Here is a 14846-nt window from a genome sequence, read left to right on the forward strand (position 1 = left end):
TTTTATAATTTTATAGAAGACCTAAGAACAATGTGATGCTGGCAAAAACTAAACTTCATAGATATTTCACCGATTTGGGGCTCAAACTGTTGGTTACATTTGCATGATCTGATTCATTTCAGTATAGTTTATTCTAGTTTTAATACATTACATGGGAACTGGAAATTACGTATCTCTTTCGCTTGTTTTTCATACAAGCTTTGATTTCTTTGGAAATAGTATTTTCCATCGGCAATTTTGTTTTTTTTTGTCATTTACCATGATACACTTAATTTCACATCAATGTTTTACCTCCATTTATTTCAGCCATGTTTCATTGAGCCACGTTTTTTGTTGTATTAATTTTGTAAGCAATTACTATTGTACTTACGAACACATTGAGGCTTCGTCGAGGCAATTATATCCATTTCTTACATTCAGTTTTTTTTGAAGTCCTCTGAAGCTTATTACAAACCAATGTCAAAATATGTTTATTTTGCTTTTCGACATTTTTGAAGGATGACTGTTAAAGTGGCGTTTAAAGCTTGAGTGTTCGATCTGCTTTTTTAAAAATTATTATTATTGCCTTTTCTAAAAAAGTTTTTCCATCGCTGGACTATTGGAATTGATATGGAGCTTTTCAGCGAAAATTTTTTGGGGTGTTAAGCAGTAAAATGCAACTTTAATGTGTTTTAATTCGGGTTGTTTGTAATAAATGCTTTTGCGCGAACTTATAGTTTTATTCGAAAAAAAGTAATAATTATATTTTTTTTCGATAATTAAAATGTTAATTAAAGACAGGTACCTGCTAGAAACAAACGTGCCTAACAGTAATGCATTAACGTTAAATCTATAGGTGAGAGTTGTTCTCTGGGTTCAGTTAACAACCCCTTGATGCTGGTTTTAAATATTCATAAAGATGCTATCGTGACCCGCTGTTATTATCAAGAACCAACTGTTATTGCTCTTTGTGAAACGTGGCTGACTGACTACGCTCCGCTTAAGTTACACCATATAGCAGGATATCAGCCAAATTTTGTGAAAAGAGGTCAGGCGAAACGGGAGAGGTTGTGGCTTGTTTTTCAGGTTGATTATGAGGTCAGACTGGGATATTCGGAGGAATTCACAGTTGAGTTCGGAGGAATCAAATGTGGCAAACTATTGGAAAAGCTATTAGTATACAGAGCTACATCTCTAAAGTTCATGAATTTTTGAGATTGATTTGAGCTATTTGTGTTCTTAACAAGTTTAAAGGGAGATCAGCGCATATGTGCGGATTTGGTATTATAGGATAAACGAATCACCAATAATTGATGATTACCAAATGATTGTTCCGACCTCTCTTGAGGGGGGAGGAACTATATACTCAAATGGGTTTTTTGTTCAGACAAATTTTGCCGATCGATATATTCATCGTAGAGAGTTGAGACTGGTATCATTAGAAAGCTCGTCCAGCGTAGAATATGGAATTGGAAAGTTCTTTTTTTTATTTTCGTTTTTTACAGGGAGCTATCGAGGTTTAAATTTTTGAGAGAAGTAAAGTGAATTCCGTTGTTTTTTTACTTTTTACGGAATTTTAGCTTAAAATTGCGTCAATTTTGCTAAAATTTGTCAAAGTTTTGAAGAATAGTGTTGTTGATTTTGTTTTTAAAGACAAAAAATATATTGTCGACTATTTTTATATAAAAATTTAGTCAAAAATTTTGGCTAATTATTTCAAAATTCAGCCTTTTTCATCCAAATTAGCACGAAATTAGCGTTTTTAGTCAACTTTTTTAAATTTGCTGGAAGTACACACCCAAACACCACTAACACAATCTTTGTAGAGTCAAAAGTGGGCTATTATTACTTCAACTTCCGTTGAGAGTAATCTGTAATTAAAACTTTGCCGTTTTTTGCTAACTTTACTCGTTGATTATCAAAAACGCAGCATTTATTTTTGATTTTTTATCTAACAAATTATCTAGATCTATAACATTCGAAAAATCAAGTGTTTCTAATGGACGAATAGCATTAGCAGGGCTGGTTTTGTACCAATCTTGGACTGTTACAATCCAAAAGAAATTCGGATTATAATCAGTCGGTCTTTTTTTTAAAAAAAAGTCGACCTTTTTTATGTTGACTAAAGAACAGAACATTTCAAATCAAAGCTCAGTAGTGATAGCTTCTTTGCTTTCTGATAAGCTCCAAAATAATGTATCTGGTTTTTTGAAAGCTTATGGTCGTTTTCACTTTTAAATTTATTTGATTTTTAAATAAATATTGGCTCATTGAACTTTCCCTCTATTTTTTTTCTGAATTTGATCAATTTGTAGCTTGGTGTAAGAAACGAACGAATGCTTTTTCTTCCTACTGATTTGAAATTTAATCTCTTTTGCAGTTTTACGCCTTAAGTTATTCTTTTCTGTCTTTGATACTACTAGATTTCACATTCTTTTTATTTTTAGGTATTTGACCATTTTTCACATTTTCTATATTTGTCACATTATCACATTTTTGAGAGTTCACTTATCGCAATTTTGCCGTTCAAAAAAGCACAAATTAGCAAATTAAAAACCTTAAATGTATAGATTATGGTTTTAACGACTTCGACACTACTTTCTTGAAGAATCTAATTGAGTTCTTAAATTTAGTCTTTTACTGTCGTTTTTACTTTGTCGTTTTCGTCGTATGGAATTTCTTGTTTAATGACTTGTTTCATTGGCTTTTCATGGGATGAAAGATGAGCCGATATTCTGATATTAATAGAGAGCTGGTGAAGATAAAACACTTCAATTTCGCAATTTTGTTCTTATTGTCTATTTGTTACCTAGTCTCTCTAATTGCAGCTCAAATATGATTTTATTAGTATCAAAGGAAGGTGTCAGGCGTCACAAAATCTCAAGTTTTCAAAGAATTCGTTATGACTTTACTGGCTTCGACACGGGTTTTTCACAAAAAATTAAATTAATTTTTGATTTTTGTCATATTGGACGTTCTTTTTGTAGACGCAAGACATATTTTTATTAATTTCAGGTTTCAACGGCTTCCTTTGGACAAATAATTGAACCTATTTAAATATTTCTTTTTGTAGATAATGGCTTTCACGACTTTGGAAGTAATTTTGTTTCGAAAAAAATAAAGTGATGTCTTAATTTTCCCCTTTTTTTGTTACCCAGTCTCATTAACGAGAGTTTGCATACTACATTATTGGCAATCGAAGAAGGCACAATCCAACATTTTTTGAGGGCCAAAATAGGCTTTACGGCTTCGACAGCGTTTTCTGGCAAGTTTTAATTGAATTTTTGTTTGTTGTCTTTTTGTTGTTCCTTTTTAATTGCATAGAAATTTGAATAAGGACAGGTTTGAATGCCCTTCTATAGAAGCATTGGTAGTCGTTAACCTATAGGATTTCGTAGTTTTTTTCTAATGGCTTTCATTACTTTGAAATTAACAGTTTTAAAAAAATTACGCTAATTTTTTAACTTTACTGTTTTTGTTCTGTTTTGTCTAATCGTTATTAAACCTTATTATGGACTTGTCTCATAACATTTCTGGGGAATTACAACTTTGTTTAGTTTCAGTTTTATCTGACGCAATGTTCACTTTGTTATTAATTTTTGTTTTCTAAAACGGACATAAAGTTTTTGACGCAACTGATGTTTGTTGTTGTTGTTTTATTTTGCTGTTTACGCAACTGATGTTTGTTGTTGTTGTTTTATTTTGCTGTCTTAACTCACTTTCTTATTATTGGCATATCTTATCAATCTATTGCATCTTTTTTTACTCAACTGAGTTATTTGTTTTGTAGGCAATCTTTTCGTTCATATACTATTTTTTTTTTGAAAAATACGTGAATTTTTGGGTTTTTCTATCTTCCTCATTTGGTAGACAATTATGCCCAAATTGTGGATGAGCGGGGTCGGAACCTTATGTGCGATCGCACTTTAATGAGCCTCCTTGTTTGATATATTGTGAAAAATGGTTCTAACAGAGTAACTTCTCATTGCAAAATTTGTGCAAACATATCATTGCAATCCCATTTTAACCAATTAACAGCTTCGGAGATTATTTAACTGATGAGCTGTCTTGTATAGAAAGCAGTTTTATTTAGATCAACAAAAGCTTCTTTCGGATTAACAAAAGCTGAATGCGATGATACCTCTAGAGCATCGCACGTGCTGCTGTTCCTTATCCCTCTGGGGTGATATATTACCTTCAAAAGCTCTCAGGATCAAATGATATCACAATATATACGTTTCAAGCGGAAAACATTGTAAGTTTCCGCTTGAAATGTATATTTCAAGCGCGCACTAAATAGGCATTGAGAAGTATTTTGAATGGTTTAATTGCAATCAGCTTGCTGTAAACGACCACGAAAGTAAGAAACTACCGCTTTAAATCGTTTTTTGGTCAAATCTAGTTAAAAGAAACCGACCAATGCAAATGTCTGGGTCTCCTTCGATATTAAATGATTAACAAATAGGAATTAGATCGATGAAATTTGTGGAAAGAGTTCAGTTTTACGGTTTTTTATATCACGGCAGAAGTCTTTTTCTCGGAATCAATTCATTTCACTCTGCCCAGCCTTTTACCAAATCTGTAATTGGGAACGACTTTTAGATGTACATCTATCAGTTTTTCTATTGAGATTTTGATTTTTCATAAAAGAAGACAATTTCGTTTTTCCCGAGAAAATAAGAATACTTGTCTTGTTATGCGAGATTGCGGTTTTTACTCTGAGTATAAATAAACATCAAAATATAACAAATGATAAAATTTCCTACTCTTAGAGTTCAAGATCAGAAAGCGTCAAGTTATCATTGTATTATACATAAAACCATTGTACACTCGGAGGCGACAGTTTACGGATCCGACTGGATCACTGAGCACTGGCCTTAATTCTTTTTTACAATTGGATATGAGTATGCAAAAAGAAAAAAATTTTCACTATTGAAAGATAATAGATGAAATTCTCAATTTATTTGATGGAGTTTTCAATTTTCGACAAACTTTTTTACCCCTATCGGAAACCCCGGAGACAGCAAATTGAATCATTCTGTGTTGTCTTTTTCATAACTTTAACAAAAATTCCGCGAAAGGTGTACACAAAGTCGCAATTAGGAGATTGTTTTTAGTAACTCATAATTCGATAAAATGTAATTGTCTCTAATCTTGTGCACCAGACTGACAAACGAAAAACTAGAAAGCTTATTATAGTTTGATGGTAACACAATGTTTTCAATAAAAGATTAAGTAATTTGGCACCTCTGTATCTCAATGAATTCCTTTCGAACTTTCGTTTACACTTTGGCACTTTCAAAAACCATTTCAATGATCTTCTTGTGGAATTGTTTGATTGGGATTCGAAAGAAAATAACTCATTAAGAAACGTAGCCGTGTGCATTTGATTTACTGATTTTATTACAAATTTAAGAAGTTCGTATATATGCAATTCGTGAGCTGTTAAGACCTTGTATTTCTCAAAATACTGTTATATTTTCTGTGTATTTCTGGAACAAAATTAGTCTGATTTTTTTGCAATAGAACTAATGGTTGAAGGGAAGTAAATCTCACACATCCATATGTCAGCAAACCAAATTGAATGATTGGTTTGATATTTGATGAATATAACTGGAGTAAAACACTTTTTGGTACATAATGCTTTAATTTTGACACTATTCCGGACTGCATCGCTAACTTTTTCTTCACATCCTCAATGTGCTCTGTGAATTTCATTTTTTATCCAAACGCACTCCGAGATACTTGCAGTTTTCTGACTCAGGTATATTAACACAATTTAATTTAAATACGGGAAAACCTATTGACATTAGAGGCACTGTTTCCTATTTTATATTCATTTGACAACTTTTTCAGGATTAAGAGACAGCTTGTTGGCGTTGAGCCATTTATCTACATTGACCAAATACGTTTGCATTGATTCAAAATCACTATTGACTGCTGTTAAGTTGGTGTCATCTGCGAAGAGAAATGTTCTGAAGACTTGGCACACGTCTGGAAGGTCATTTATGTATATTAAAAAAAGTAGTGGGCCAAGAATCGGGCCTTGTAGAACACCAGTTTAACTTCAGCCAGCTGGAGTTGCAGTAATTGACTGAAACACATTGCTTTCTTTCCGATAAATAATCACTAATCCATCTTAGGCAAACTCCTCTTATACCATATAGTTCAAGCTTTTGTAATAGGATTTGGTGGTCTATCGTGTCAAAAGCCTTTCTTAAGTCAATAAAAAATGTGGCTACCTGACAATTGCGGCTCTCACGAACTGTTTCTGTTAATTTTGCAGTGGCATCAATAGTGCTATGTTTTTTTTCGAAAACAAAATTGATTAGGATGGAACAAACCGAAAGTTTCAAAGTAAGTATAAATTCGATTATACAGAACGCGTTCAAATACTTTACTCTACACAATGAGAAGCGAAATTGGTCGGTAGTTATTTTTTTCGTCTTTCGCCACTGCCTTGTGCAGAGGTACAATTTTAGCTTGTTTTAGAATACTTAAAATTTAACGTCTTTAGGAGATTTTTTTTACGAGATGAACAAGATTTTTGCAAATTAAGAAACCTGTTTTCTTAATCAAAAATGTACTAATGTCATTAACTCCCGTAGATAATTTGTCTTCGAAATCCTCAATTATTTGCAAGATTTCGTTGCAATTTGTTTAATAAAACCACATACTCTGCAAAATATTAACCTCAGGATTAACAAAAATCTCATTTGGGATGTCTGCTTTTAGTTTTTGTCCTATACCTAGAACAAAAGTGTTGAGATCGTTTGCAACATCTAGATTATTATCAATTCTTCTACCATCTTTTGTTATGTAAGGAACTTTAGAATTTTTAATAGTAACTCCCTTAAGCTCAATTAAAAATTTATAAACTTGTTTTGAGTCTCCGATGCATTTTGAGAACTTTTGCTCATAGTAAGAATTCTTTTTGGCTTTGAGTGTTTTCTCCAATTTAGTTCGTAGTGCTCTAAATTTCTCTACTTTTTGGTTGTTCTGACGGTCCATTTTCCATGGCTTGTGTGATTGGTTTCTTATGCAAATCAAATTTTTCATATTTTTATCAAACAAATTAGGTTTTTTAATTTTATTCCTGCTCGACCTCCTGTATGTTCCAAACATTGCTAATACTTCTTTGAAATCGTTTTCAAATCTGTCAAAAGCACAGTTTATACTTTCCGTTTCCTGGTATCTTATTGTAGCTAGTGATTTAGAAAGGTTATCAAGTAAAGAAGATATTCTACTCAACGATTTGTAAAAACTGGTGTTATGAAAACCATTTTCTGATGAAAAACGTTTGCTAATCTTCTAAAATTCCAACACAATAGGAAAGCGGTTGCAATAATTGTGATCCTCCATTACAAAAATTTTCCGAATCCTTAAATTTTTTACGAAAAAGTGATCCAAACAAGTATTTCGGCTGATGCGAGTTGGCTCGCGACAACATAGTTGAAAACCATTTCATTGGATAGTCGATCGATATGATGACGTCATCAGATTTTTATCTAGCACGTTGATGTTGAAGTCCCCACAAACCATTATTCTGTCATAACTTGTTTTCCAATGTTTTATCGAGCTCAAAAATGAAATTCTGCTTGTTAATTCTGGGGGATTATAAACCACTAACAGAGCAATCTTTAACTCTCCGAATTTCAAGTGAACCAAAAGACTTTCATTCAATTTGCAATTCAGCTCTTCAATCAAGTTCGCCTCATCGCTTATTTGGATCATAATACCTCCACCCCTACCACTTCTTGATTTTGACAAGCAATTATTGTAATTTGTTAACTTGAATAATTTCGGATCATCATTAACTCTTTGCCAAGATTCTGTTAGACATATGACGGAAGGCGGAGACTCAAAACAAGATATCAGTGCCTCTAATTCTTCGAGATTTGATGCAGATCTAATTTTGGTCGCTTTATTTAATCTAAGGGGTGGATTCTTATGTTCCAGACTCCTCACAGCACTCTTGGCTCCGAAACGGCTGTTCCTCGATATCAGCAAGAATGGTCTCTTTGGCATTCGGCGAATACATTCGGCCCATAACAAAGTCAAGCAATTCGTCTTTATCAGCTCTCCTGCTTTTTAGTTCCTACATTAGATTGGTATAGTCGCTGTTCTCAAAATTGTCACGCATACGCTTTAGGGAAGGCATTTTGGTCGGTAAAGGTGTACCAGGCGCAACAATTGGCTGTTTTGTTAGCTTTGGAGCAGGCGTGTTATAAATAACTTCATTGACTTCCATCGAACCCGCTGTTGTCATGTTTACTTGGCTTTGCTTTTGTGGTAGATTCTGTGGATAATTGAACTTCTGCTCAATTTTACTAGCGACTGGTTGCAATTCAATAATATCTTGATTAGAATTCAGTTCAAGATATCGCTTCATCGCATCTGACTCGATCTGAACAAGTGGTGCCGAATTCTTAGTAGTAACCTTTAACTGTTTTGCTTGAGCCTCCTCTTTCAATGACTTGTCGTACTTGCTCAATCGCTCGAGAATTAAAACCGGTTTTCCATTATTTGGATTCCTGTAATTGCGTAGCAAACCCTTCTTGGTCCAGATTCTTTCTTTTTGGTCAAAATAGACGAACTTCGCGATAACTGGCGGTAGATTGAATGGCGCTCCTCTGCCCAACGGATGGCACGCTTTTAAATCGCGCGGTTCAATGTTGACATTCTACACATTTTGAATATGATCAATAACATCTGAGAGGTAGGTTCCATTTGAACTAAACGGTAGATTGCGAAAAATTAGACAACCTTGTGATTTTTATCTTTCGAGTTGATTAACTTTGATCTTCATCTGTGCCACCTCAAATTCCAATTCGGCAATTCGTGTATTTTTGCAATATTTTCTTCCATTGGGGTTTTCAAAATTTCCTTGATGGTTCATCAAGACTCTCACTCTCATGCAATTTTTTCATCAGATCTCCCATGCCTCGCTGGCTCATCTCTAAAACTATTTAATAATTTTATCACAACAATTAGACTAAGTCGCCTGAAAGATTTTTATCCAAATACTCAAGTGAGTGTCAAATAGATCTGATAGTAAATTACTGGATTTCGATTGACTGGAGAACCAGCGACTATTTAGCAGCTTTCTGTCAAGTATTATGACAAATGAGAATGTCGCATACACCACAAATTTTTTCATGTGATTTTTTCGCACAGACAGTCCCCTGACTACTAACGGCAACAAGTTGAGAGATAAAGATTTGTACGATTTCGTTAGACATTTTTTTCTGATAAGGAGATCATCGTTTATTTTGACATTAAACACATGAAATCAAATATTTTACATCAAATACATCATATTTGATAAGATGTATTTTCTCTTAATGCCTTGTAGTGATTTTGTTGAAGAATTAAAGAAAAAAGGATTTCTATGGCGTAATCAGTTTTTCATAATTTTAAATGTAAACTACCAAGGCTACCATTTATTCGTTATCATTTTTAAATGTTTCCTCGAAACAGAATTTTTTGGTCATGAATTTAAGAATTGAAAATCGATTAAGAGTCTTTGAAAATGAAATTGAAATTTGGACAGGTCAATTTTGACAATGTTTTGAAGGCATCTATATTCTGAATTTTAATTTTTATCAAGCAAAACAATATTTCGGCATTTTAGGTGAGTGCCTTTAATTTTAATTTCAGTTTTAACATGGCTGGCAACAAAAAGAAGTCGAACATGCGCAAAGTGGTGGCGGCCAAAACTTCTCTGATGAAGAAAATGATCAGTGATAAAGACCCTAGGCTCAAGTCCAACATTGAGGCTGCCGATAAGGCCAAACTCGAGACATCCAAAAAAGAAGAAGCGAAAAGGATTCCACACTACTCTTCCTCCTTGTTTTTCACCTACAACATGAACCTGGGTCCTCCTTTCAGAATTTTGCTGGACACGAATTTTGTCAACTTTTCTATCAAAAATAAAATGGATATCATTGATTGTGCTGTGAAATGTTTGTATGCGAAATGTGTTCCCTGTATTTCGGAGTGTGTCGTGGGGGAGTTGGAGAAGTTAGGCAAGAAGTACAAAGTGGCACTGAAGATAATCAGAGATCCAAGGTTCCAGATTCTGCCATGCATCCACAAGGTAAGGCAGTCAATATGTAATTCGAAATCAGAAGCATAACAAGAAAGAAATGAAATCATAACCGAAACATGCCCTCAAAGTAACTTTAAATTGCTCTCAATTGAAATTTAAAGAAATTTTCTGGCTCCTGTTGGACTTTTGCGATAAGAATTTTACACGTGCTCAAAACGGGATAAACTGACAAATCCCAGAGCATTAGGTCTTCGTCCGGTTCAGCTTTTTTAGAGCTTTGGTAGACTCATAGTGAACGGTGCAGCAAACCTGCTGAGGAGGAAGAATTTCATGGTGCGTGTAGCAATTTTAGGAATTCCACTTTGGGCTTTTTTCAAGGGAGGCTTGCCGCCCTCAGCTTTAGCTTCCTACCACCGAAGTGAATCACTCACAAGTCGGTGGAGATATCTTATTCCGATGTAGTCTGGTTTCTTTTCATTTGTGAGGCCACGTTGCCCTTTGTCTGTTTCAAGGCCTTAAATTGGCTTTGTTACTGTTTGTTTTTTTTACTAAACTTACCAATACTAAATCCGTACTAACCAAATTAACTTGGCATAATTTATTTCCTGCTTACGACCTCAACCCTTTTAAAATTTTGCGTAACTTGAAGCTATATTGCGAGAACAAATGTTAAATCTACTGCAAAAATGAAGAGAAATAAATGCATGGTTTGAGTTTTAGCGGCCCTCATTTAGTTTCATGTTGTTAAGATTTCGTTTTCGAGTTATTGACATTCAGAGATTGATCTCGTAGTTATTTTTAATAGCCGCGCAGCGGTAGCTGGGGATATTATTGGCCTTCTCTTGGTTTTTTTTACAATTCAAAGAATTTGAATTGTATTGGGGCGCTGTCTTTTTGTACGATTCGAAGAGGAGCATTGGAGAAGTCCTTTTTTTAAAATCAATTTTATTGGATTGAATTATGAAGCGGGAAATGAAACACGCGAAAATATTTGGAGTGAATTTGTTGCCGAAAAGAGAGTGGTTTTTTGTTCATATCGCTGTTTTCTAGAGAGCGAGAAATTGAGGCGTGAAAAAAATTCTGTAAGCGAGCAAAAATTTGTTGTGCGGCATTTTGAAGCAGTTCTTTTTTTGTTAAGAGATTTAGTTATGATTTTGTTTTAATTTGAGGCTGGTTTTGGTGGTGGTTTGAAGGTTTCTGGAAATTCATGCGAATTTTGTGCTAATTCGGAGGTTTCCATGTTTTCTGCTGATTTTCGGGCTAATTTTTGCGTCTTTTTGACGATTGTTTTGTTTTACTGGCTCAAATGGATATTGAAAAAACCCTTCTACTTAAGCAAATTTTAGATAACAATTATGTCAGTTTTGTGGATATTAATCATTTTTTGTTGAAGTAGGACAAAAAATGACGAAAATCGGAACTAATTTTTGCAGATTTTCGGTTCTTTTTCTGTTTAATAGCCGTCCTCATCTTCTCAGCCGGCTATTATAGCGCTCCTATTTTTTTTACTTCGTCGAATAAAAAAATGTTTCGCTTTACCTCATTTTGCCGCTTTTTCGACATTTTGCGTAAAATCTTTTTGACTTCTCTAGGCTAGTTTCTCTCTTCTCTCATTCTGCTAAAAGTGATTTTGAACATCACTTGCTCAGCAAAGAAATTCAAAATGAACAGAGTCAATATAAAAAATTGAAGTCAGAAGTAGAAACGGGATAAACCCATAAAGCCCAATTTTAGATGCCCGCTATTTGAACGTCGTTCCTATAAGTCTTAGTTACCATCTCTAATGCTTATTGGTATTGATAGTAGCCACTGTAGCCTCTCTTTAAGAAACAGAAGTACGTTATGTTCTACGAAATGCCATCGAAATAAATCGGACTGAAAAAATGTTTTCGTACAAAAATCTTTTTTTTCAGTATCTTCTATTCTTTCAATCCCAATCATGCTTATTGGAATCAACGGCGTCTATTTTCCGGCAATCTGCCGGGTATGTTTTTTAGACAAGTTTCTCAGCCTATTATGACTTGCTTATTGTTTTGCTAGCATCTGGCTAAAATTTTGGCTGAAAAGAATTTTCTTTGGATATATATGCTTTTGTAATATTGAAAAATTTGTTAATTTCTTGCAGTTTTTTTAGTGCAAGTTGTTTTTAGAGCTTTTTAATTGCTCTCAAACGAAGTTTGTAGCAATTATACTAGTTCGGTTGGTCTTTTTTAATGCGATTTTTTGCTTGACCGATTTTTCGTGTGACGCTTTTGACTTTTCGTCCTCAAAACGGGATAAACAGGTAGCGCCCAACGGGCATTAAATGCTCTTAGAGCTTTTCAGCTCAAACTGTTTTGGAGACTTATACTTATGGTGTGAAGGGCGGTTCTTAGAGGTTGAGACCCCCCCCCCCCCCTGTTGAACCCCCATCCCACTATTGCCTCCACCCCCCACCGCGCTGTTGCCCACCAACCCAGTGTTGCCCCCCCCATCAGCCCCCGGTGCCCCCCCCCCGTGGCTAGCTGACGGTCGTTTGAGAGCAATTCGCCCGACGTTAGTCGGTTATGTTTTTCATTATTTGGCCTCAAGTATTTAGAAAATTCACATAAGTGGTTTTAGTAAGTATTAGTTGTTTTGATGAAGTAATTTTGGCATTTGAGATAGTTAGTTCGGGATCTCAATTTACAACAAAATTTGATCAAATTTTTTATCATATTTTAACAGATTTGATTTTGTTGTTTATACTTTTTTGTTTTTTTTTGTTTCAAGATAATCATAAATTAGTGGAGGCACGTTTTGTCTGATGTCTAGTTGGATTGCGTTTAATTGGATTTCCACTTCGAGTCGTTTCCGGAATTCTTCCGGCTATGATTTTAAGATCTGTCCACACATTTTCGTGATTTTAAGTCAAATTGGAGTAGTGATTTTGGTCGCGCTGAAACAGGAAGTGGAGCGAAAAAGCGAGTGGTTTTGCTGTCTGAAATTTTCTTACTCTAACTTTAAAGTAGAGTGAGAAAAATTCGCTTTGTCGCTAGTGGTGTTTCGTTCACATGCCCAATTTCACATTGATTTTCAGTTTTTTCGATATCTTGGGCCGGAATTTTTTCCAAATGGTTTTCCCAATCCATTCATAGTTCATTCTAGGCCTAGTTTTTTGTTTGAACCAAATTTATCTTTCTCGCCAGAGGTTTTTGTTCACATGTGGCATTTTGACATTGATTGTTTTTTTATTCTTTTTTATCTGAGTTGTTTTGAAAATGGGTTTTCCAATTCACTCATTGTCCGTTCTAGGTCTAGTTCTTGTTTAGTCAATGAAAATTATTTGAATTGTACATCAGGACTTGTCCTGATATGTTTATTATTTAGTCGTCAAGATTTTTGTTACGACCATATGACGTCGCAGCTTCAAATCTGCTTTTTGTTTATTCGTTCATGCAATATCAACTGAATTGCGTGCGTGACGTCATTTTTCGCTCTTAGTGGAGAGAGTTTTTGTTCATTCGTGTGATGAAGTTTTTGGTCACACGTGACTTACCTCACTCTCAAAATGACTTCCTGACTCTAAAATCGTCTTTTCTTTACTTAAATTCAAAGAGATAAGGTCAAGTGAGTGTGTGTCACTCTAATTGAAGGTTATTTGAGAGAAGCTATTAGAAGAAGCAATAAGTTTGACAGATTCTAAATCAAAATGTAACATCTGAGCATTTAATTAAAAAGAATTTCTTGGTCTGTTTTTTGTACTATTTTTTTGAGAGTGCAGATCTACGAGTCTATTGCGGCTATTTTCTGGCAATCTGCCAGCTATATTTGACTATGCTATCTTGTTGTATAGATCAGCTCAAAGTGAAAATTTAAAAGAAGCTGATAATCCGAGAAAGATAGTCCCGGCATCTTATTTAATTTGATCTCTTAATGTTTTAGGGGACGTACGCTGACGACTGTATAATAGAGCGAGTGACACAACACAAGTGCTACATTGTGGCAACCTGTGACAAAGACCTGAAACGTCGAATTCGCAAAATACCAGGAGTTCCAATCATGTACATGAGCAACCACAGATACTCCATAGAAAGAATGCCCGATGCTTATGGAGCCCCAAGGCTGTAGAAGAGAAAATTATGGAGGACATTTTGCAATATTTGTTCGATATTTTGTGGAGGAATTGTTATTTTGGAGAAATTTGTTCTGGAGAAATTCGATATTTGTTGAAAATTTTGGAAAGTGATGACAAGCTACCAGAATTTTGGAAAGCGACGCAATGAAGTAAATGAGGTCTTGACATAAACATCTTGAAAATCAAAACTCAACAATCAAAAATGTGATTGTTGAGTTTTGTTTTGCAGGATGTTCTTCATGTTGAGACCTCATTCACTTCTTTGCGTCGCTTCATGGCAAGTTACGAAATTAGAGAAAGAAAATGTTTCATCCAATGTATTTTTGGTCATTATAATGCTACATAACTTTGTTTTATTGGCTGTTGTATAGTTTTATTGGCTGTTACAAAGTCTCTTGTTTTACCTAACTAAGAAATTGAGGTAATATGTAATGTTAACTTGTTAGTAAAGTTGTTGAACTCTGTCGAAGTTTCACGTTACGACGATGAAGAATAAATTTATTTGGTTCGTTTAATACATAAGTAATAAGGAAAACAAAAAAGATCAAGAACATGTTATTAAATGAACCAGAAGAGGGCAGATGGACGGGATCTTCTGTTCCTCACAAGCATCTGCCGTGGCAAAACGCTGACTTAAAAAAGCTAACAGAAAAAAATAATCAACTATTTAAACCAAATTTTAACTAAACTAACTTACCCAAAAATTGCACTTGAAATGTA

General features: G+C 34.5%; 1 protein-coding gene across 1 annotated transcript; it reads left to right on the plus strand.

Annotated features, from left to right (window-relative positions):
- Window positions 1-9604: 9604 nt before the first annotated feature.
- Window positions 9605-14641, plus strand: LOC142335500 (rRNA-processing protein FCF1 homolog). Its single transcript, XM_075384027.1, has 2 exons — window positions 9605-10078; window positions 13934-14641. Exons 1-2 carry the CDS (start codon window positions 9647-9649, stop codon window positions 14117-14119), a joined length of 618 nt encoding a protein of 205 aa, XP_075240142.1. The 5' UTR covers window positions 9605-9646; the 3' UTR covers window positions 14120-14641.
- The last annotated feature ends 205 nt before the right edge of the window (window positions 14642-14846 follow it).

The sequence above is a fragment of the Convolutriloba macropyga genome, chromosome 2 (genome assembly GCF_964194025.1).
Source record: "Convolutriloba macropyga chromosome 2, txConMacr16.3, whole genome shotgun sequence".
In the NCBI taxonomy this organism is placed as follows: domain Eukaryota; kingdom Metazoa; phylum Xenacoelomorpha; order Acoela; family Convolutidae; genus Convolutriloba; species Convolutriloba macropyga.